The 25,319-nt window shown below is 39.6% G+C and overlaps 1 protein-coding gene across 2 annotated transcripts; it reads left to right on the top strand.

Moving 5' to 3' along the window:
* Window positions 1–12,020: 12,020 nt before the first annotated feature.
* On the top strand, window positions 12,021–16,257 carry LOC120858187 (tubulin alpha-1A chain). Of its 2 annotated transcripts, none has more exons than XM_040234091.1 (4): window positions 12,021–12,207; window positions 14,215–14,437; window positions 14,573–14,721; window positions 15,065–16,257. In XM_040234091.1, the coding sequence occupies exons 1-4, from the start codon at window positions 12,205–12,207 to the stop codon at window positions 16,043–16,045; spliced, it is 1,356 nt and encodes a 451-aa protein (XP_040090025.1). In that variant the 5' UTR covers window positions 12,021–12,204; the 3' UTR covers window positions 16,046–16,257. The 2 variants fall into 2 exon arrangements, with proteins under 2 accessions (XP_040090025.1, XP_040090026.1); XM_040234092.1 differs by lacking the exon at window positions 12,021–12,207 and adding an exon at window positions 12,570–12,716.
* Window positions 16,258–25,319: the final 9,062 nt, after the last annotated feature.

The following is a 25,319-nucleotide window of genomic DNA, read 5'->3' as shown; positions in this document are numbered from 1 at the left end:
CAGGGAAGCCCAATTTCAAGAGAAGATGTCAGTTATTCTGGGGATGATGCTGACATGGATCTTTTTTTTTTGCTTTAATTAAAGCATAGTTGATTTACAACGTTTCAGGTGTACAGCAAAGTGATTCAGATACACACACACACACATATCTTACAAGATACTGAATATAGCTGGCATGGATCTTTGTCAGAATCTTCCAGATTTCAATTTAGAATGGTGCCATCATTTGTACCACAGCTTCTGTGGGCACTACGGTATCATGCTGTCAGCAAACATTAAAGGGACCATCCCACCTCAGAGCAGGAAGTCATCTAAATCTAACAAAATCATTCTTGTCTGCATTCCCTGTCTCAGTCTCTTCATTACATATTTAGTCAAAGCTGGTGACACCAGAATATAAACTTAGTTTAATTAAACCATCCCCCAGTGTGCTTTAGTGGTCTGCACCAAGAGCACTAGCAGTCATGAAGAGGAAGCTGAGGATGAATTCTTTGTGTGAGGTCTCCATTTTATACTGATTTCACTGAACACAAGATGGACTGTTTGCAGCAGGATCATTGGGGACAACAGGCACTGGAATCTGTGCAATGATTTCTATCTCTGGTCTTTTTGGCATTGATTGAGGTTTCAGGCAAACAGAGGCACTGAGGACCTAGCAACAATCGCTAGGGAGCTTCCTGGTTGCCAGCAACAGTAAATACCACAGAGACACAAAGACTCAACCTTTCACATGCGCACAATGGAACCTAGAGCCTGGTTTCTTATTTCAGATACAACAGAGTCCTCAAAGTAGAGCACGATAGCTTCTTCTTTCCCCTCTTTATATTAGATCTGTTTAATTCTGTACAGAAATATATACTGCCCAGGAGCCTAAATGACCATCTTGTTTCTAAGTTTGTCTAAGAACATTTATATTATAATCTCTCTCTCAGTAATATCCTTTTTTGTTGGTTTTTTTTTTTTTTTTTACTATTTTGAGGGAGAAATGGAAGGAAATGCTGTTGTATATCTGACTTTGGAATTTTAAATAATGCATGACTTGTTTAATGTGTTTGTAATTGTCAGTCTTCTGTAAGAGTTACAATTGATATCCACCCTTCTGAAAATACTCAGGAATAATATTTGAAAGATCTTCTTCTCCAAGTTTACTGTCTCATCTGTTTTTAGAAAAGATAGAAGGACAAAGAATATGAGCAATTTAAGGTTTTTTCATGACTCATTCAAGGAAATTGCATAATAGCCTTCCTCAGCCAAGTTCATATACTCTTCTCAAATACCTTGCTGTTTTCTTTACTCTGTTCCTTCATCCTGATCTCTTTTTCCATCCTTTCCATGGGCCATTAACTGTTCTTTCTTTTCTCTAAGGCTGTAAAACTCTCTAATGTATAATCATGTGGTTTGCAAGGTGATAAGGGAAAACTGAACTACCCCAAAGCTTGCCAGCCTGTCTCCTAGCAACTGTATAATACGTTGCTTAGTAACATGAAGGGTGAGAGTGAAGTCTGTCTTACATACATAAAAATATTGAAATCATTTAAAAATATTAATCCTGGGCTCATTTACTAAAATATACAAAATTCAGAGATATTCTTACCATGAGGAAGGTCTTATTTAAGGCCATGATATCTTGAGTATATCTCTACATCTTATAATCTATATACAAGAATAAAAGATTGCTGTTCTTATAAGCAGATTAAAAAAACCCTAAACCTGCAGCATTTTCTAATCCTTTCTCTTCAACACATGCATAATCAGTGTTTAAGGGGAATGGAGAAATGATCTTTTAGACTGAGCAGATGAAGAAAAACGCAGCCTTTCCTCTCTTCTGCACATGTATAATTGATTTTTAGATCTAAAGGAAGATGGAGAAATGTTTCCCAAAACCTTTTTCAGCTGGACATCATTGAGGATTGTGTCTTTCAGGATTACAATTGTCTGAAGAGTAATTCTCTGTCAATTTATCCAGGAGCTATAAAAATTTAGAAATAACTGAATCACACTACTGCAAAGCATTAAAACTCTTTAGTTTCAAATGGTAAATTATTAATTACAAAAGGTTATTATTTATTGAAATAGACCTACTGCATCAGATTCTTCAGTTCAGGAACTAGCACCCTAGTTACTTCAGAACATCAGGAAACACTGATGCAGCGGATGATTTCCATATGCTACAAAGGGTTTAGCTTCTACTATTCTCGCTCTTGGATTTATACATGTAATGCTTAAAGAGGAAAATTCAAAGACCAAGTCCTAAATATTCTGCCACATCCTCCCCCTCCCTTTCAACTAGGCCCTTTGGCTAATAAAATTGGTCAAGTTTTTAATTAATCATTTCTTCATTCTGCAAATATTAAGACAGTTTTGAAATATAATTGACAGAATTTAGTGATTAGTTGGGATTAACTTAAATCAGTTAAAACATACATAAAGTGCTAAGGACAGAGCCTGACACATAGTAGATATTATATAAGGTTATTATTATTTTAAACTAATTTGATCAACTGGAAGGATTGTGACAATGAACTGATATTGAGAATATGGAACAACTGAGAGTATAGAATACTGAGAAGGACAATGGAGAAAAATAATTAATTTCATTTAGATATATTGAATTTGAGATGCCTGCATGTTATCCAGGGGGATAAAAACAAATAAGAAAAATAAATTAAAGTTGGGGGCATATTGTATAATACTTAAAAAATATTACTTAAAAATAATACTTATTTTTTAATACTTAAAAAATAAATTCTTACTCTGTGTGTGGCTGGCTGTACATAAAAATGAACCAGTTATAATTCATCAGTATTTTACTTCTAACAATATCAATGCATCTATGAACACTTATGGAGGCAGTAAAAAATGTTTCTCACTAGTAAATCAAATCTCATCCTGATTTATCCATTACATGGAGTTAATTAAGACAAGGACTTGAGAGGAAGAGAAACACACACTTGGATGACTGGGGGAAGGGACCCTGGAGCTTCTTTTGATTGCTATTAAATCCCTGAAGCCAGTACACCATGGCAACGTTCCCAGTCTGCCACCTAATTTCCATCTGCTTTGAGTAAAAGGAGAGGCAGGACTGAGGCAGTTCAATGTGCATTCCTGTGAGCATATGTAATTGGGGTTAATGAAATGCAACTAAATTATAAATTGTGTTTCATGGAAAACTGAGATTATCCACTGTCTTTTATACTTCCTTCTCCTTCTCTTCTCAGGATGCCTTTGAGCCCCTTCCAAGTTTTGTCCCTTTTTCCCAATGTGAGATTTCATCTGACAAGATGTGGGGAAACCACCTCTTCAATGTACCACAGCAAAATTACAAATTAAAATTTGTATCTCAGTACATAAATATTATATTTAAAAGAGTGGTTCAGTAAATAACTGAACATCAGTGAGTGACCTCAAAGCATTGCATTACAATACCAGAGGTATATTTTTCATATTTAGAGTACATGTACTTATTATGTTATTATGTTATAAGTCTTACTTCTGGAATAGAAATTCATTAATATTTATTTATCTCTGCTATACACACAAAAGTCCTCCCCCAAATAGATGAAACTCAGTTACCAGAATCACCACAGATAATTCTTACCATTGTTATCCAGAAAAAAAACTATTATTTAGTAATAGTGCATTTGTTGACAAGAGGTTGAAAAGGTGAATGTTAAGCTTTAAATAAAATGCTGAATTCAGATGTGGGGTCATATTCTTACCTAAACTTTTTTTTTTTTGATCTGGCCAAGGGGGATGCAGTAGATATTCCTTAAAGGCCATACTTAGTAAGAGTCAATTCACTCAATATATTGATCAGTGCTGAACCTGAAAATAAAGATAAATGTAAATTCAACATGTCAGCATAATCATGTTCATCTCCTTGCTTCAATTAAAATTTGAGATGTGTTTTTGTTGTAGAATTTAAGGGAAATTTACTTGTTTGAATTTATCCATTTACAATCAAATTTGCCCAAGGCAGATTTCCCTGATGGTCCAGTAGTTTAAGAATCTGCCTACCAATTCAAGGGACGTGGGTTCTGTCCTTGGTCTGGGAAGATCCCACGTGTCGTGGGGCAACTAAGCCCATGTGCCACCACTACTGAGCAAATGTATCACAGCTACTGAAGCCTGAGCATCTAGAGCCTGTGCTCTGCAACAAGGAAACCACCACTCCGCACACCACAATGAAGATTCAGCACAGCCAAAAATAATAAAGAAATATTAAAAAAAAATTCTTTTTAACTTGGCATGAGGGAGGCAGCATGAGGTGACAGGCATTTTCATTTCACAAAGGATGCAGAGGCAGTGATGACCTGGCGTGAGAGACAGGGCACACCACAGCAGGATGAAGTGGAGAAATGTGACACACTTCTTTGTGTCTGAAAGCTCCTGCACTGACCTCTCTCACAGCGCTCAACATAGTTTCCATCCTCAGGACCTTGAACTCTGGCCAGAAAGCACGTTTTGTCTTTTGTATCAAGCCCTTACTACATTCTCATTTGCTGGTAGCCAAATCCAGGATTTGATGCTACTCAGCACTCTATCCTGATGTGGTCCTTCCTTTGTCTTTGTAACATCAGTGTCTTCAGCTTTTTCTCCTTCTTGGCCACTGCATCAGTGTTTCCTTTTCTGACACTTCTTTCTCTCAAAGTCCTTTACTGTTTTTAATTTATTAAGTCTATTCCCAAATCTGGTAAGTCAACCTCCAAAATATCCCCCACATGTATCACTTTTCTTGCAATGCAGATCGTTCCTTCTATCCCCATGGCTTTCATCCTAAAGCCTGGATGATTCCAAGTGAAAGTGTTAGTCGTTCAGTCATGTCCAACTCTTTGTGACCCCATGGGCTGCACCCTGCCAGGCTCCTCTGTCCATGGGATTCTCCAGGCAAGAATACAGGAGTGGGTTGTCATATCCTTCTCCAGGGGATCTTCCCAACCAAGGGATCAAACTGGGATCTCCTGCATTGCAGGCAGATTCTTTATGGTATGAGCTACAAATTAGTCTCCTTGTCTTTCATCTGAAATGCTTCCAATCCATTATGTGATAGATACATGATAAACTCTCACTGAATGGCTACAGTGAAAGAGGATGAGGAATAACTCTCCCATACTGCTGGTGGGGATGTACATAATCACAACCACTCTGGGAAAATTAGCATTTTTCTACTAAAGTGAACATATATTATCACCCTACAATTCCATTCCTAGGTATACAGCAGCAAAAATTTGTAAATATATTCACCCAAACACGTGTATGAGAATGCTAATAGCAATGCCATTTGTATTAGCAAAAAAATTGGAAACTAAGCAGATATCCATTAACATTGGGAAGTAGATGTAAATTATGGTATAATAGAAGTAAATTATGGTATAATCATACAATGGGGTATTACATAGAAATGAGAACAATGTAAAGAATCTGCCTGCAATGCAGGAGACCCGTGTTCAATCCTCAAGTTGGGAAGATCCCCTGGAGAAGGGAATGGCAACCCACTGCAGTATTCTTGCCTGGAGAATTCCATGGACAGACCATGGGGTCACAAAGACTCGGACATGATGAAAATTTATGTATGTATGTTATTCTTCAATAAAAAATTCTCAAATCGAAGAATAAAAAAGGAAGTCTTTTCACCTGGTGAACATAACTGTACCTGAATTGTGTTGCCTCTTTAGCAGCATAACTTGAAATTCTGGGTTACACTTGGAGAATTCTACTCTTATACCATACTGCTGGCACATAATACTGTTGTCATTAGGTTCCAAATATACATTGTCACCCCTCTAATACTGACCTTTCTCTGAGCAGTGCCAACTGCAGATTCCCTGTGGCCTCTATGACTTCTCCACTTGATTCACCTACCACCTCAAACAGTGTAACATTCAACTTGTAAGATCACATTGACTGATGGGTCCTGCCCTCAGTGGGCCTCCCGAGTGACTCAGCAGAAAAGAATCCACTTGCAATACAGAAGACTCAGGAGAGGCGGGTTCAACCCCTGGGTCAGGAAGATTCCCTGGAGGAGGGCATGGCAACCCATTCCAGTATTCTTGCCTGGAAAATCCCATCGACAGAGGAGTCTGGCAGTCTACAGTCCGTGGGGTCGCAAAGAGTCAGACACAACTGAAGTGACTGAGAACACACATACCCTCAACACCCTCCTCAAAACACTTATACAGGGACGTCTCTGGTGGTCCAGAGGCTAAGACTCTGTGCTCCCAAAGCAGAGGACACAGGTTTGATCCCTGCTCAGGGAACTAGATCTCACATGCTGCAACTAAGATCCTGCATTACACAACTAAGACTTGGCTCAACCAAAAGAAAATAGATAAATATTTTAAAAACACACAAACGCATTTCCTACTTAAACAGGCATTCCTTTTCAACTTCCCCGTTTCTGTAAACAGCACAACTAGCATTTCATTCTCTCATTTCTCCAAGTTGAAAACTTCAAGGGTTAATGTTGACTCTTTCTTTTCTACCTCATGTCCGATCAATCACCACCGGATTCATCCTTTGGGTGGTCGCTTCTATTATTCCTTTCTATCCATTCCCATGATAATTACAATGGTTTGATACATTCTGCTTAGATTATTACAATAACCTTGTTATTGGTCCACTTATCTGCAATCTCTTTCCCTACTCCACTAACCTGTCAGATTAATTTTACAGAAATGTTGTTCTCTTCCCTTCATTCCTTTCTATGAGAATACAACAGCTTCACATTGTCTATGTGTGTGAACTCAACCCAAACTCCTTCTTCAGACTGGGGTTCAAAATGCTTCATTAACTAGCTCCACTCTCCCTATATAACACATTACCCACAATTCTCTTGCATGCCCTAATCAAGTAAATTTCTTTGCCCTCCCTTATATAGGTACCATATCATCATCATATTATGTCTTTGCTAATATTATTTTCCTTAAATATTATTTAAGTACTCACTCTACTACTATACCATTCAGTTAAAAGCCACTATTCCAAAAAGAAGTTTCCATGATAAACCATAGATCATAATATAAAGACTTCTTCCTCTCTGAAATTTCTGTAATTTTCCATTCAAGGCAGTACAGAATAAATTCTATAGACAAAATTTGTTTTCAGCATCCACAATTTCCTCTTTCTATATATTCTTTAGAAATCCTTTAAGAAATTTTCAAACATATGCAAAAGTACAGAAAAATATAATGAACTCCTTTTACCCCTTACTAAAATTCAGTAACTATCAAGATTTTTGCTACAATCTCTTATCTATCATGTTTTCCCTTTTTCTTTGCTGAAGTATTTTAAAGCAAATCTTAGACCTTATTTATTTAACCTACTACTCTTCTGCATGCATCTCTAAAAGTTATAGAAAATTTCTTGCATAATCACACTACCATTATCACACTTAATAAAATTAATAATAATTTGTTGCTATTATATAATAACTAGTGCATATTCAAATTTCCCTGGTTATCTCGAACATGTTTTACATTTGGTTTATTTGAATCAGGATCCAAACAACATCTGTTGTTATATTTAGTGGTTAGGTCTCCAAAAACTCTTCTAATATAGAGCTGTTCCCCTTTCCCACCTTTTCCACCCATTCCACCATTGATTTGTTGCCAAAACAAGATAATTTGTCCTGTAGAATGTCCTACACTCTGCAGTTGTCTATGTTTTCCTCCTTGAGTTATCAACTGACTTGTTCCTCTAGCTCCTATATTTCCTATAAACGGAAGTGGGCTCTAAAGGCTTAATTAGATTCAGCACAATTGCTTCTGATGATCACTTCACCAGTGATGCTGTGTACTTCCTATGGGATCACATCTTAGGTTCACGAGGTGGAATTGTCTCACTGTTAGTAATGCTATGATTGACTAAGGAGTTCAGATGGCAACAGCCTATGCTTCTATTAATACATTCCCCATCAATATTTTATTTTTCATCCACTGATACTCTTTTCCTGAACAAATTATTTTGCTAGAGGATGTAAAGGGTGATTATTCTAACTCTATTATCACTTCTATATTTACAAGCTGGCATTACTCTATAAAGAATGATTTTCTCTAGTTAATGAGGATCATCTGGTTACCTTGAAATACAGGCAATGCAAGACAAATGCTCAATTATTTACTATATGCCAATGTATAGAGAATGGAGTTGGTGCCCTCGTTATCTCCAATGGTGCAAAGATAACATTAATTTTAGTTCACTTTTATCTTTTTTAATTTTTCTTTTGTTCTGTAGGGATATCTTTATGAACTCATGAGTTTGTACTGTTAACATACTACATAGTTGTATGTTAACAGACTACAACTGTACATGTGACATTATCAGTGATATGTATCACAATAAGACCACTCCAGCTGTTGTGTGGAGATTGAACTAGACAGTAGTAGGAGTGAAGGTAGAGGAGATCTAGAAGGGCACTGAGGTTGTCTGGGCAAGAGATGATATACTTATTAGAGTGGAGGCAATAGAGATGCAGAGAAAAGAATAATATTTGAGAGATATCTAGGAGATAGACTTACCAAGATTTAACTTATTCTATGGGAGGGATTGGAGGCAGGAAGAGAAGGGGATGACAGAGGATGAGATGGCTGGATGGCATCACCGACTCGATGGACATGAGTTTGAGTGAACTCCGGGGGTTGGTGATGGACAGGGAGGCCTGGTGTGCTGCGATTCATGGGGTTGCAAAGAGTTGGACACGACTGAGAGACTGAACTGAACTGAACTAGTTCAATTCGGTATATATGTGAGAAACCTAGCTAGAGACTGGAAGTTTACTATAACATCTGGATCTAAAAGGAGATGTCAAGAAGTCATCGGCACACAGAAAGGATCTGCAATCTTGGGAATGAATGCACTTACCATCCACCAGAGTAGGATCCACAGTATAAAATAAGGAAAAAGTCTAGGACCAAACCTTGAGGAGCTCCAATATTTAAAGATTAAAAGAAGAAGAAGAATCAGAAACTGAGAAGAAACAAAAAAATGTAGGAGGGAAACCCAGAAAATAAGAGAATTTTGAAGCCAAAGGCACATAAAGTGTCTCAAGAAACAGATAACAGTCAACTGTGAGAAAGCTTATCACAGGTCAACAAGAACCCAAAAGTGCCCAGTGGATTTAGCAACAGAGAAGGCATTTGGTTTCAAGGAGTGGTGGGAGCAGAATCCAGACTGAAATGTATTTAGGGTTAAATAGGAGGTGAGAAGTAGAAAAGAAAAAAAAAAAAAGATGGGAAAAAGAAGTGATAAATAACTCCCTTGTTTCCTACAGAAGTTATGATATTTGGGGCCATTCAATGGATTCTACAAGGCTCCTCCCCATACACACACAGAAACACATGCCATTCTCAAACTTATATACATGTACTTGTTTTATTTCTTTAATTGGAAGAATCTAGAGAAAAGAGACCTTTCTACTACCTTTGAATTCTCTAAGCTATATAGGATGGTCCAAGGCTTATTGTAGACAGCGAGTAAATGTTAATTAAATAAAAAAGGAAAATGCTGTATTAAATACCTCTAAACTACTAACCATGAAAAGTTAATGAAAATATGCACAGAAAGAAATCATTCATTTAATTCAACAAACATGTATATAATGACTACCATATGCTAGGCAATTTGTCAAGGACTCGGATTCACATTGTAATGGAGGAGAGATACAGACCATCAAATAAATAATTTAAATTCCAAAAATACTATGAAAGAAAAATGTTTTATTGTAATTTTACTGTCGATGACAAATAATACATTAGTAGAATATTTATACATGTATGCTGATGTAAGTTAAAGAAGTTGACAGTAAATATAAAAAATGATCTAGTAAAAAAATGTTTTTTGTTTCCCATAGTTTGCATGCTATTAAGCCAGATAATGAGGAACAAAAACAATACATTATTATTTCCCCTCCTTTTCCATTTATATATTTAAGATTAACGGTGTTCATATATTTGATTTCTGACCTAGATCTTACTGTTACTTATGGCCAATAGGAGGGGGAAAAAAAGCCACATTTCATGAATGTTTCTGAGATAGAATTACAAAGAATCAACTGCATGAACCCGCCCCTCTTTTATTGAATCCTCTGTAAATTGCATAAAGAACGGAGGCTGTTGGGGAAATGACATATTTCTTTCATATTATAAAGATAATCAAATTCAAAACAGTGTCTCTCATTCCAAAAAAGGAGATTTTTATACTGTATCATGATCCAAAAGTGTGTGATTTATTTCATTATTAAATTTTTGAAAGAAGTATTTTCAATGAGCTACTTATTAATCCTTATACTTCCCTATGACATTTAATTCCTATTTTTGTTAAGTGTATCTCTGATTTCAGAAAAAAAAGCTCCAAGTCATCCTTAATCCTCTGTCTCTTTACTGAAATATACTTCTATTTGCAAAAGGGATGTATAAAGATAAGATAATAGGGACTATTTGTCCTATAAAATATGCAAGAAATAGGTAAAATTATTTGTGTCAGGTCTTGTTTTTTCCTAGAGAACACTACTGCAGCAAATTTGAACAAGTAAAGCAGAGCTGGGGCTGGCAGGCTAGAAAAATCCATGGCTGCCACTGTCACAGCACAACCTGCAGCAGCTGTCTCAAGTGCCTCTCTCCCACGCCCAAGCACTGCCTGCCAGCCCAGCAGGAATGAATGGATTCTGCAGAGCACTATAAATGGTGCTGCAGACCCTGAAAATCTCTTGCTAAAAGCCAAAAGGAAAAATTATCTGCCAAAATACATATTTTCAACTTCAGGGGCCATAGCAAACCTCTTTACCTCTGAAATTTCATTAGCAATGTCAAATGGTACCCAGTCCAGAGTCATATTCTGCTCTGTACATCCTTGTTGATAATGGAAGCTTTCTGAGTAGCAAAAGAATGTTACTGCAGTCCACTTCCTTAAGCAAAGCCTTTTGTCCCAAGAGGCAGTTGAGCAACCACCAGTGTCTCTGATTGAATAGCAGCTGTATGAGGCTGGCTACAATTCCCACAGTTAGAAGCCCAATCTTAGAGGAGGAGAATTTACTGAATTCACATAAGATTTACATTTTTAAAAAAATGCATTTATTGAGGTGACATCTACACAGCTGTCTATGGAAGGAGGCAATATTACAAAATGGTCTTCTTTTTTACACTATACAACTCTCTTCCTTTCTAATGTGGTGTCCCAGTAATTTTCTCTTTCCAGAAGAGAGAACAATGCAGAATATAATCGCATGCACAGGTAGTACTAGCGTCTAAACTCAATTCTCTCTCCTTGTATTTTCTCAATTCTATATTAGAAAAGATGATCATTTTAAGCAACAATACACGACATAAAATATATTAACATAGACTTCTGGAATATTTCCAGTAGAGTAAGTATGGTATGTTCATTAGATCTGAATTATCTTCATGTTAGAACTACTTGTGTGCTTCCATAGTTAGTATGATTGTTCTTTTCATCTACTGTTTTTGTTTAGCTTTCAGGGAGAGGTGGCAAAAGAAGGTCTGGAAAAAAATTACTTGAACCTGAGAAACCATTTTGGATGGTTATTGAATAATTTTTTAATTAAAAAAAAAAAAAAACAAAACATTTACCCAAGCCATTTTAAGCATCATTCCCATCTTCTCTTCTACTTTATTTTTAAAGCACTAAAGATACTGAATCTTCACCGAATGTGGGTTTAGTACACTTTGAGGGAGAAGCTGAAAGTAATTTTCCATTAAAATATTTCATCTCAAATTCTGCGATTAAATGCTGGGAGGAAAACCTTTACATTGATGATTTTAACAGCAGTTTGAGGTTTAAACAATATAAAATCACCCAACTCCAGTTCACTTTCCCTCCCTCCCCCCACCCCTTCCCAACCCCACCCCGTAATGGATGCGCGGCTGACTGTTTTTGCTCGGTCTCTTTGTCTGAAGGATGCAAGCAGTCTATGGATGCTAGGGGAAAAGGGGTGGGGGAGAGATTACCTCATCCCATGTCGCATGCACCAATCACCACTCTTCTGTCGTGGCTCCTCTGGGCAGATTGAGGGGTCTGGACCAACAGGAAAAGGCCCCAGCCCATCCCCATGGTGACCGAGTTGTATATAGGGAGCCTCAGACGCCCATGTGCCGCAGGTTCTCTTACATCGACCGCCTAAGAGTCGCGCTGTAAGAAGTAACAACCTCTTCTCCTCTCCGCCATCTGCTCGGCAGCCGCAAAACAGCAACTATGGTAAGAGTGTCTCCTCTGGCTCTTTGTGACGCTGGGTGGGGTCAGCCTCCCCAGGGTCTCCTTGGAAACTCTTAAAACCTTTGTCCTTTACAACTCGATGGGTAAGAGCAGCTTTACACTTTATTTGCGAGGTTTAGCTTTGTCTGCGGCCGGGCTCCCCGCCGCAGTGCGGGGTGCAGGAGCCCCGCCACGACTGAGTCCAGGGCGCGGCTGAGCCGTGAGGGGGAACAAAGGCGGCGCCTAGGGAGGTTTTGTTACCCGAGCCCCTGGCAGCCGCGTGCAGCAGCCCATCTGTCGGTCAAGAAAGGGGCTGGGGCAGGCAGGGCGGTCTTGGCGTCGCCTGCTCGGCCCCCGTGCGCGCACGATAGTCGAGTGACTCGGAGAGGCCCTTCCTCGCGTTGTTCCCCAGGGACAAGGAGAGGATTCGTCGACCGAAAAGACGGGGGTCGGTGGGTGTAGCTGGGAAGAAGACTCGGGGAGAGAAGGAAAGGGACAAAGCGGAGCCTGAGGTTAGTATTTAAAAAAAAGGATCCCTCGCCAGTTCGTTGGTGTTTTAGAAAGACACCCGTGTATTAACAGGCAAAATGGTTAGTTTCCGTGGCGGCCGGCGTCGAGGCGGCGCAGGGGCGGAGTTGTTTGTTTCTGCTTCTCTGGCCTTGGAGCCGCTGGGCGGGGTTCGTCCTCACTAAGCCTCCTCTGTCAGACTTTTAACAAGCCTTTCATCTTTGCAGAACCGTAGGCGTTAAAAGGTTTTTCATTCACTGTCAAAACTTAGTTTTTTTTTTTTTTGAGGAGCAAAGTTACAGTTCACATGACAAGCCCTTTAACATCTGGTCTGGGGCCGCCCCGCCCTGGCTGACTCCTGTGTGTGTGTCTTGATCGCATGTTCAGCGAGAGAAAAAGCCGATTTTGTGAGCCAGGGTGCTCTAATGCAGAGGACCCAGGGAAACGCCCTTCCCCGCCCCCAGCCCCCGTTTGTCAGTGACTAGACAATGGACAGACAAAGGAAGTTGTAACCATAAAGGCTACGGAGGGGACACTCTCTACTGAATGTAATGAGCATGAGTATTCTGTGGTGGGTACGAAATTTCAGAATGAAAACATTATTTTGTTGTTTTATATAAATATTTCATTATTCTTCCACTAGGCTTTAAGCTTGGTAGCTTTTCATGTTCTATTTATTTCTAGTTTAGGAACTGTTGTTTTAAAGATACTAATACTTTTTCAGTTTTTTGCAGTGGAGAAGATTCTGGGAAAACTTTCTTAAATAATGAAAATGCTGCAGACAAAGAAGACTTACAGTCTTGTGTAGCTGTCTTTTGTTCTAGTGCATCTTCATTAATTCATTTCAGTTTAGGCATATGGTCCCAGGCTGGGTCAGAAGAAGAAAACTGGCAGATAGCACAATGAGATCATGTAGGCAGTTGCTGGAAATAGAGCTTGCTCTGTTAAATAATGTAGCAGACGGTACAGGCTGGCACCAGGCACAGCAAATGCAGCAATGAAGGAGACAGTCCTTGTTTAGCTTCTACCCCCTAATACTGATGGATTCTGCAGATAGACTGCAGAAGGGTGTGGCTTATAGCCTCAGCTGCAATACAGATGTCCATATTGAAATACCAAGTCCTATCAGAAAAAATGTTCATCTTTAAAGGTGAAGGAGGCAGTAATAATGATTGCAATTAACTAGTGATTGAATTTACTTCATTTTACAAAAATTTCATGCTTGACTATTTTTTAAATATGAAAAATCTTCTATTCAAGTATGGCTTGGAACAATCGGCTTGCACCATGTGCTTAACAGTGCAGCCTTATTATTCAGACCACACCCATCTGCAGCATTTGTAGCAAGTGCTTTTCTTTAACTGTTTCTATTATGTTAGGGATATGACCTCAAATAAATTTGAAGAATACTTGTATATTACTAGAAATCGTTTTGGAAATTTATTGAAAATTGAAAATGCTAATATAACTAATTTTACAATTTTTCTCTTTTCCTTCCCACAGCGTGAGTGCATCTCCATCCACGTTGGCCAGGCTGGTGTCCAGATCGGCAATGCCTGCTGGGAGCTCTACTGCCTGGAACACGGCATTCAGCCCGATGGCCAGATGCCAAGTGACAAGACTATTGGGGGAGGAGACGACTCCTTCAACACCTTCTTCAGTGAGACAGGCGCTGGCAAGCATGTGCCCAGGGCAGTGTTTGTAGACCTGGAACCCACAGTCATTGGTGAGTTGACCTCAGTAGCTTCAGTGAGAATCCTGGGGATCTGGGACAGGAGGTGTGTCCTGTGGACTCCACTGATACCCTGGGGTGGAGCTTGTGTGGGTCGTTGATGGGTGGCTGCTTCATTTTCCTTTCCAGATGAGGTTCGCACTGGCACCTACCGCCAGCTCTTCCACCCTGAACAGCTCATCACAGGCAAAGAAGATGCTGCCAACAACTATGCCCGAGGTCACTACACCATTGGCAAGGAGATCATTGACCTCGTCTTGGACCGAATTCGGAAACTGGTATGTGTATTCTCAAGAATAAAGTAAATTAATGAACCTAAGAGAGATATTTGAAATATGCTCTTTTTTTTTTTCAAACACAACTGAAATGCAATAAAGAGTGAGTTAATTATTCCTTTATAAAGTTCAATTAAAATATGGACTATTTGATGTCATTTGATAAATATTCATGAAGATATTTTTAATAAAGAAATGCTGAGTAATTTAAGGAAGGTCTACATTTTAAAAGTTTCTGTCAAAATGCAATCTCATTCTTTGGAATTAATATGAAAAGTGAAAATCTTTACTATGATGACATAACAAAGAGCAATAACTATGTTTTTTTCTGTTCCTCTTTTAACAGGCTGACCAGTGCACAGGTCTTCAGGGCTTCTTGGTTTTCCACAGCTTTGGTGGGGGAACTGGTTCCGGGTTCACCTCCCTGCTGATGGAACGCCTCTCTGTCGACTATGGCAAGAAGTCCAAGCTGGAGTTCTCCATTTACCCAGCCCCCCAGGTTTCCACAGCTGTCGTTGAGCCCTACAACTCCATCCTCACCACCCACACCACCCTGGAGCACTCTGATTGTGCCTTCATGGTAGACAATGAGGCCATCTATGACATCTGTCGTAGAAACCTCGACATTGAGCGCCCAACATATACTAACCTGAATAGGTTGATAGGTCAAATTGTGTCCTCCATCACTGCTTCCCTGAGGTTTGATGGAGCCCTGAATGTGGATCTGACAGAGTTCCAGACCAACCTGGTGCCCTATCCCCGCATCCACTTCCCTCTGGCCACATACGCCCCTGTCATCTCTGCTGAGAAAGCCTACCATGAACAGCTTTCTGTAGCAGAGATCACCAATGCTTGCTTTGAGCCAGCCAACCAGATGGTGAAATGTGACCCTCGCCATGGTAAATACATGGCCTGCTGCCTGTTGTACCGTGGCGACGTGGTTCCCAAAGATGTCAATGCTGCCATTGCCACCATCAAGACCAAGCGTACCATCCAGTTTGTAGACTGGTGCCCCACTGGCTTCAAGGTTGGCATTAACTACCAGCCTCCCACTGTGGTACCTGGTGGAGACCTGGCCAAAGTACAGCGAGCTGTGTGCATGCTGAGCAACACCACAGCCATCGCTGAGGCCTGGGCTCGCCTGGACCACAAGTTTGACCTGATGTATGCCAAGCGTGCCTTTGTTCACTGGTATGTGGGTGAGGGCATGGAGGAAGGAGAGTTTTCTGAGGCCCGTGAGGACATGGCTGCCCTTGAGAAGGATTATGAGGAGGTTGGTGTGGATTCTGTGGAAGGAGAGGGAGAGGAAGAAGGAGAGGAATACTAAAGTTAAAATGTCACAAAGGTGCTGCTTTTACAGGGAAGCTTATTCTGTTTCAAACATTGAAAAGTTGTGGTCTGATCAGTTAATTTGTATGTTGCAGTGTATACGCTCATATACAATTACTGACCTATGCTTTAAAATATGATGCTTTGTTACAGACCCAAGCTATCCATTTCTCTGATGGGTTTGAATAAAGTATTCCCTGTCTTAAATGAGCTCAGTCTTGTGTTTTCTATTCAGGTGTCCAGAAAATTTTTATCTATTCAGTACATTGAGAAGAAAGAATAACTATTGACTGTGGTTTATACATATTCTACACAGCAACTTGGTTTTTAATTTTAAATTGTCCTAGTATATTATAAAACAAAATATAAATACATATCTAAAAATTATCATTAGATGTAAATCAACTGTACTTCAACTTTAAAAATTGATTTTAAAAAAGGTGAAGAATACCATTAGATAACATCCATGCTACTCTTTTTTTTTTTTTTCATGCTACTCTTAAGTTTTGACAACCATAATAGTTAAATTCCTGGTTCTTTGAGAATTTATATCTAATGCACAACTAAAATCTGGTTGACTGCTGAGTCTCATGCAACTAAACAGAGAAAATGGTGAATACTCAAAATGCATCATGGAGGGCTTATGAGCCTATTTTCATGTGCCTCATCTCCTTGGCAAGTGTCTAGTGCCATCATGCTTCCTCTGCCCTGGGTTCTAAAAAGATGTTCTCTCCAAGCAGTTTCCTACTATACTAGACCTCATTCTTTACTTTCTTCTCTCCAAACTTATTTTCAGCTGAATATCACATCGGAAAAGCCTGATACATTTATTCACTCTAATGTATTAATTATATATCTGAACTTTAACTCTCAAAGGATTTTCTTATTTTAATATGAGCCAATAACTTCAAAAGACAGAATTCTAATAGTGTAATTGTAGGCAACAACCAACATGGTGAAAGAAAGAAACTGTTTTGGACTAAGGACTTCAGCAACAGAGGCCAGCTGCCAGTCCACCTGACGAAAAGGCTAAGAGCCCAGGAGCAGCAAGCTGTCTTGGGCCATCATGCTACCTTGTTCTGGGATAACACCCAGTGACAATGAAATGACTTTCTGGTATTAACTACCTAATCTATTTTTTTCTTTGGCACTGCAAACTAAAGGGTGTAATAGTACTGTAGTACTATAATCAGTTTAGTGTAAGTTAATAGAAATAAATAATATCAACTAATTTGAAAGTCAATTCGGTATTCCTTAGCAGTTTTTTGTGTTTTTGTTTTTGTTTTTAATATTTATCTGTTTGGCTGTGCTGGGTTTTAGTTGTGACACTCGAGATCTCCGATCTTCGTTGTGGATGCGGGATCTTTAATTGCATGGGGGATCTTTAGTAAATTCATAGTTGAAGCATGTGGGATCTAGTTCCCTCATCAGGGATCGAACCCTGGGTCTCCTGTGTTGCCAGCGCAGAGTCTTAGCTACTGGACCAAGAGGGGACTTCTGCTCAGCAGTTTTAACTAAAGCTAATGGAAACAGATCTGATGCACAAAAGTAAAAGGTTTTGCTCATTCAGATAAAAAACTAGTGTGGAAACAAGATCAAATGTCAGCGTTTAATTTACATTCCCAGCATACAGCAAAATACGATACACAGTAGATGTAAAATGGTCATTGGCTAGAAGAGTAAAGTGTAAGATAAAATAGGAACAAATATAAAAATCATAGAGTTAAAAGCCCTGTGATCTTAACCTCAATCGTAAATATCAGAACCAGGACATTTTAGAGAAATGACTGATTCCAAGCCTGGAGCATGAAATACACAAGTTCAGCCTCATTTTTTTTTTTCTCATTCCAGAAAGCAGGGAAAATATAAAAGACCAAAGTCAAACCAAAAAGACAGGAGTCAATTGAAGAGGCTCTCACTGATGATACAAAGTGAGTATTGAAAACTATAGTGACTGCAATGGATTTAACTGTACAAAATTTGTTAAAATCCATGAATTCATTATCGCTTTTGTTTAGCTTAAAAAAATTAATCTAAAAAAATTACTAAAAACATTGAATAGAATTACCATATGATCCAGAAATTCCATTTCTGGGTAAATACCCAAAAGAATTGAAAGCAGGGACTCAGATATTTGTATACCCATGCTCACAGCAGCATTATTCACAATAGCCAAAAGGTGGAAGCAGCCTTAATATTCATGAATTGATGAATGAACAAAATGTAGGCAATGGAATATTATTCAGTCTTAGAGAAGGAAATTTTGACACATGCTATAACATGAATGAATTTTGAGGACATCATGCATAAGCCAGACACATAAAAAAACAAATATTGGTACTTTCCTGGTGGCGCAGTGAATAAGAATCCACCTGTTAATGCAGGGAACACAGGTTTGAACCCTGGAATATCCCACATGCCACGGAGCAACTAAGCCCGTGTGCCACAACTGCCGAGCCGGAGCTCTAGAGCCAGAGAGCCGAAACTACTGAAGCCCGCTTGCCTAGAGACGGTGATCTGCAACAAGAGAAGCCACTTCAGTGAGAAGCCACACGAAGAATAGCTCCCACTCACTACAACTAGAGAAAGCCCACATGCAGCAATGAAAACCCAGCACAGCCAAAAATAAATAATTTTTTTAAAAAAGCAAATATTGTCTCATTCCACTTATGAGGTAACTAGAATGGTCAAATTCATAGAGACAGAAAGTAAGAGTTCCCAGGGCATGGGGGGAGCATATAATGGGAAGTTATTGTTTAAAGGATACCCTGTTTCATCTGTTTGGAATGATGAATAGTGGTGATGGTTGCACAACAATGTGAATGTACTTAATGCTACAATTTCAACTAGACATTTAACATAGGTTAAAATGTAAGCAACAGGGATATATTGTATAGCACAGAGAAATAAAGCCATTATTTCATAATAACTTTTATTTTTAGTGAAGTGTAGCTGAAAGCCAAAGAATTGATGACTTCAAACTGTGGTGCTGGAGAGGACTCCTCAGAGTCCCTTGGACAGCAAGGATATCAAACCAGTCAATCCTAAGGGAGATCAACACTGAATATTCACTAGAAGGACTGATGCTGAAGCTGAAGCTCCAGTATTTTGGTCACCTGATGTGAATAGAAGACTCATTGGAAAAGTCCCTGATGCTGGGAAAGATTGAAGGCAGAAGGAGAAGAGGGCATCGGAGAAAAAGATGGCTGGATGGCATCACCCGATGCTATGAACATGAACTTGGGCAAACTCTGAGAGATGATGAGGGACAGGGAGGCCTGGCATGCTGCAGTCCATGGGGTCACAAAGAGTCAGACATGACTGGGCAACTGAACAACAAAAACAACATAGCTGATACAATATTTATAATAACTTTAAATGAAGTGTAATCTATAAAAATACTCGATCTCTACATTGTACACTTAAAACTTCTATAATATTGTAAATCACCTATATTTCAGCTTTTTTAAAAGGTTAAAATAGTACATTTAATGTTTGTAATATCTCACCATGATTAAACAAACAAACAATGGAAGCATAAACCCAAACAAATTTTTTAAATTACCTGTAAGGGAAAGGAATATGGTCTAGCCAGTCTTCTTTGAATGTATTTGTTGTATCATTTGACTGTAGAAACATGTAAATGTATTATGTATTATACAAATGAATTAAATCAAGGTGGAAAAAATATCTACCAATCAAAAGCAAAATGAAACAAATCAATCTAACCAAGTATGAAGTTGGTGGCTTATTTACAAACTGGAGGATTATTTCAAGTGACTTTAAATCATAGTATTTTGGGAATTTGCTGGTAGTTCAGTGATTGGAAGTCCATGTTCTCACTGCTAAGGGCCCAGGGTTCAATCCCTGGTTTGGGGGAACTAAAATCCCACACACTGCAGGGGGTGGCCGGAAAAAAGAAATAATGTGATTGTATATCCATTGTAAGTATGTAGTCTAAGGAAAAAAAGGAACTCCAAAAAAAAAAAATCTGCTTTCAGTAATCATATTTCTATTAATAATATTGATATTGTTATTTAGAAAGTATTATATACCAGAATAAATTAAATAATTCATTAATGTTATTAGTAAACAAAAATCTTCAGTTCAGTTCAGTCGCTCAGTCATGTCTGACTCTTGGCAACCCCATGAATCCCAGCACGCCAGGCCTCCCTGTCCATCACCAACTCCCGGAGTTCACTGAGACTCACGTCCATCGAGTCGGTGATGCCATCCAGTCATCTCATCCTCTGTTGTCCCCTTCTCCTCCTGCCCCCAATCCCTCCCAGCATCAGTCTTTTCCAATGAGTCAACTCTTCGCATAAGGTGGCCAAAGTATTGGAGTTTCAACTTTAGCATCATTCCTTCCAATGAACACCCAAGACTGATCTCCTTTAGGATGGACTGGTTGGATCTCCTTGCAGTCCAAGGGACTCTCAAGAGTCTTCTCCAACACCACAGTTCAAAAGCATCAGTTCTTTGGCACTCAGCTTTCTTCACAGTCCAACTCTCACATCCATACATGACCACTGGAAAAACCATAGCCTTGACTAGATGGACCTTTGTTGGCAAAGTAATGTCTCTGCTTTTGAATACGCTATCTAGGTTGGTCATAACTTTCCTTCCAAGGAGTAAGCGTCTTTTAATTTCATGGCTGCAATTACCATCTGCAGTGATTTTGCAGCCCAAAAAAATGAAGTCTGACACTGTTTCCACTGTTTCCCCATCTATTTCCCATGAAGTGATGGGACCAGATGCCATGATCTTCGTTTTCTGAATGTTGAGCTTTAAGCCAACTTTTTCACTCTCCTCTTTCACTTTCAACAAGAGGTTTTTTAGTTTCTCTTCACTTTCTGCCATAAGGGTGGTGTCATCTGCATATCTGAGGGTATTGATATTTCGCCCAGCAATCTTGATTCCACCTTGTGCTTCTTCCAGCCCAGCATTTCTCATGATGTACTCTGCATAGAAGTTAAATAAGCACGGTGACAGTATACAGCCTTGATGTACTCTTTTTCCTATTTGAAACCAGTCTGTTGTTCCATGTTCAGTTTTAACTGTTGCTTCCTGACCTGCATATAGGTTTCTCAAGAGGCAGGTCAGGTGGTCTGGTATTCCCATCTCTTTCAGAATTTTCCACAGTTTATTGTGAGCCACACAGTCAAAGGCTTTGGCATAGTCAATAAAGCAGAAATAGATGTTTTTCTGGAACTCTCTTGCTTTTTTCATGATCCAGCGGATGTTGGCAATTTGATCTCTGGTTCCTCTGCCTTTTCTAAAACCAGCTTGAACATCTGGAAGTTCATGGTTCATATAATGCTGAAGCCTGGCTTAAAGAATTTTGAGCATTACTTTACTATCCTGTGAGATGAGTGCAATTGTGCGGTAGTTTGAGCATTCTTTGGCATTGCCTTTCTTTGGGATTGGAATGAAAACTGACCTTTTCCAGTCCTGTGGCCACTGCTGAGTTTTCCAAATTTGCTGGCATGTTGTGTGCAGCACTTTCACAGCATCATCTTTCAGGATTTGAAATACATCAACTGGAATTCTATCACCTCCGCTAGCTTTGTTCGTAGTGATGCTTTCTAAGGCCCACTTGACTTCACATTCCAGGATGTCTGGCTCTAGGTGAGTGATCACACCATCGTGATTATCTGGGTCATGAAGATCTTTTTTCTATAGTTCTTCTGTGTATTCTTGCCACCTTTTCTTAATATCTTCTGCTTCTGTTAGGTCCATACCATTTCTGTCCTTTATCGAGCCCATCTTTGCATGAAATGTTCCCTTGGTATCTCTAATTTTCTTGAAGAGATCTCTAGTCTTTCCCATTCTGTTGTTTTCCTCTATTTCTTTGCATTGATCACTAAGGGAAGGCTTTCTTATCTCTCCTTGCTATTTTTTCGAACTCTGCATTCAAATGGGAATATCTTTCCTTTTCTCCTTTGCTTTTCCCTTCTCTTCTTTTCACAGCTATTTGTAAGTCCTCCTCAGACAGCCATTTTGCTTTTTTGCATTTCTTTTCCATGGGGATGGTCTTGATCCCTGTCTCCTGTACAATGTCACAGACTTCCGTCCGAGGTCAGGGGTGGCAGCCAAGAGGAGCAACCCCACGTCCAAGGAGCAGCGGCTGCGTGGGCACAGGAGGGCTGAGAGGAGCTACTCCACGTTCAAGGTCAGGAGGGGCGACTCGTCCAAGGTAAGGAGCAGCAGCTGTGCTTTACTGGAGCAGACCTGAAGAGATACTCGAACCGAAGTAAGATGGTAGGTGTTACGAGAGGGCATCAGAGGACAGACACACTGAAACCATAATCACAGAAAATTAGCCAATCTGATCACATGGACCACAGCCTTGTCTAACTCAATGAAACTAAGCCATGCTCTGTGGGGCCACCCAAGACGGAGGGATCATGGTGGAGAGGTCTACAGAATGTGGTCCACTGGAGAAGGGAATGGCAAACCACTTCAGTATTCTTGCCTTGAGAACCCCATGAACAGTATGAAAAGGCAAAATGATAGGATACTGAAAGAGGAACTCCCCAGGTCAGTAAGTGCCCAATATGCTACTGGAGATCAGTAGAGAAATAACTCCAGAAAGAATGAAGGGATGGAGCCATAGCAAAAACAATACCCAGCTGTGGATGTGACTGGTGATAGAAGCAAGGTCTGATGCTGTAAAGAGCAATGTGGCATAGGAACCTGGAATGTTAGGTCCATGAATCAAGGCAAATTGGAAGTGGTCCAACAGCAGATGGCAAGAGTGAACATCGACATTCGAGGAATCAGAGAACTAAAATGGACTGGAATGGGTGAATTTAACTCAGATGACCATTATATCTACTACTTTGGGCAGGAATCCCTTAGAAGAAATGGAGTAGCCATCATGGTCAGCAAAAGAGTCCAAAATGCAGTACTTGGATGCCATCTCAAAAATGACAGAATGATCTCTGTTCATTTCCAAGGCAAACCATTCAATATCACGGTAATCCAAGTCTATGCCCAACAAGTAGCGCTGAAGAAGCTGAAGTTGAACAGTTCTGTGAAGACCTACAAGACCTTTTAGAACTAACACCCAAAAACGATGTCTTTTTCATTATAAGGGACTGGAATGCAAAAGTAGGAAGTCAAGAAACACCTGGAGTAACAGGAAAATTTGGCCTTGAAGTACAGAATGAAGCAGGGCAGAGGCTAATAGACTTTTGCCAAGAGAACGCACTAGTCATAGCAAACACCCTCTTCCAACAACACAAGAGAAGACTCTACACATGGACATCACCAGATGCTCAACACCAAAATCAGATTGATTATATTTGCAGCCATAGATGGAGAAGCTCTACACAGTCAGCAAAAACAAGACCGGGAGCTGACTGTGGCTCAGATCATGAACTCATTATTGCCAAATTCAGACTTAAAGAAAGTAGGGAAAACTACTAGACCATTCAGGTATGACCTAAATCAAACAAAAATCTTAAAAGTTATTATAATTATATGACATATGTTTAAGAAAGTAGAGATACAGAAAAAACTTCTGGAGATGAAAAATATATCTGAGATTTCAAAAAAAATAGTAAATGGGATAAACAGAGAACTTACCTCGTGGCCCAGTGGTTAAGATTCTGGGCTTCACTGCAGGAGGCAGGGTGGGGGAATGAAGGTCCCACATACTACAGTGACAAAAAAAACAGCTGAACAGTAGATTAGACACCACAGAAGAAAAGGTCAATGAATTGAAGACATAACAATAAACAGTATCCAAAATGAAACAGAACAACAAAAACAGAGGGGAAAAATGAACAAAATATAGATGTTGTTAGCAGGAGCACATTGAAGATGACTAAGCATTTTTAAACAGTTTGTAAATCGTCAAGAATGATATTTTAAACCTTTTGCTTTTATATTTTCTCAATTACAAACTACTTTTAACATAAACTACAATGCTATAGATACATTTAAAATAAATTTTATAAATTTATAAGGAAATACTTTTAATATTAGAATTTAAATAACTTTAAAACACTTTATTTTTATATACTATTTATTTTAATTAATTTTCTTTCCTTTTTTTTTTGCCATGAGGATTGTGGACTCTTAGTTCCCCAACCAGGGATTGAACCCCCAGAGAACTCTCAGTTTTACTTTATTTTTAATTGTGGTAAAACACACATAGAATAAAATTTACTATCTTAACCATTTTTTAAGTATACAGTTCTGTAGTGTAAAGTGCATTCACAGTTATGCAATCAATCTCTGGAATTCTTTTTATCTTGCAAAACCAAAATTCCATACCCATTAAACAATTCCCACTCCACCCTCCCCCAGCCTCTGGCAACTACTGTAATAGGAAAGAACAAATCTGGACCATATTGGACCTGTTTCTTTTACTTTAACTTTTGTATTCTACTGCTGCTACTGCTAAGTCGCTTCAGTCGTGTCCGACTCTGTGCGGCCCCATAGACGGCAGCCCACCAGGCTCCCCCGTCCCTGGGATTCTCCAGGCAAGAACACTGGAGTGGGCTGCCATTTCCTTCTCCAATGCATGAAAGTGAAGTCACTCAGTCGTATCCAACTCTTCGAGACCCCATGGACTGCAGCTTACCAGGCTCCTCCGTCCATGGGATTTTCCAGGCAAGAGTACTGGAGAGGGGTTCCATCGCCTTCTCCTTTTGTATTCTACTACTTTTGCTATAAGTTAAAAATGTCATGGGAATTCCCTGGCTGTCCAGTGATTAGGACTCTGCTTTCATTGCTGAGGGCACAGGTTCAATCCCTGGTCAGGGAACTAAGATCCCATAAACTGTGCCATGTGGCAAATAAACAATGTTACCTATATCCTGAAATAGACACAATAGCTCATCCTTGAGGCTCTGACTTTTAAAGATATAAATCTTTTCTATTCATATAGAGATAAGTTTCAGAACAAAATATACAAATAGCTCATACAGCTCAATGACAAAAAACAAACTAACCCAACTGAGCCTGCAGGGCCCAAAAGAGCCTGCAGGGACTTGAGCACCTCCCCTGCTGACAACCTGGGGTTTGGAGTGGAAGTCTGAGCTGCCTCTCAGGCTCCAGGTGGCCCCTGGGGAGATTCCTCCTGCTGTGAGCCCAGGCTGGCAGCAAGGCAGCCCAGGCTGCCCAAGGCTGGCAGCCCCCATCCCAATCCACTGCCACTGCAATAGCAGCCCAACCCTTTGGGTCTGGAAACTGGGGCAAAGGGTGGGAGGTCCACACCTGCGGCCCCCAGTGGGGACTCTGACCCACGCTCCACACTCAGG

This window comes from Oryx dammah, unplaced genomic scaffold (assembly GCF_014754425.2).
Source record: "Oryx dammah isolate SB20612 unplaced genomic scaffold, SCBI_Odam_1.1 HiC_scaffold_29, whole genome shotgun sequence".
Lineage (NCBI taxonomy): Eukaryota > Metazoa > Chordata > Mammalia > Artiodactyla > Bovidae > Oryx > Oryx dammah.
The sequence above is the reverse complement of the archived record's forward strand: the minus strand, read 5'-3'. Positions and strand labels throughout refer to the sequence as shown.

Coding starts and splice junctions, on each gene's coding strand:
- LOC120858187 (XM_040234091.1), top strand. Junction 14,438..14,572: donor CCTGGAACCCACAGTCATTG/GTGAGTTGACCT, acceptor TTTCCTTTCCAG/ATGAGGTTCGCACTGGCACC. Junction 14,722..15,064: donor TGGACCGAATTCGGAAACTG/GTATGTGTATTC, acceptor CTCTTTTAACAG/GCTGACCAGTGCACAGGTCT.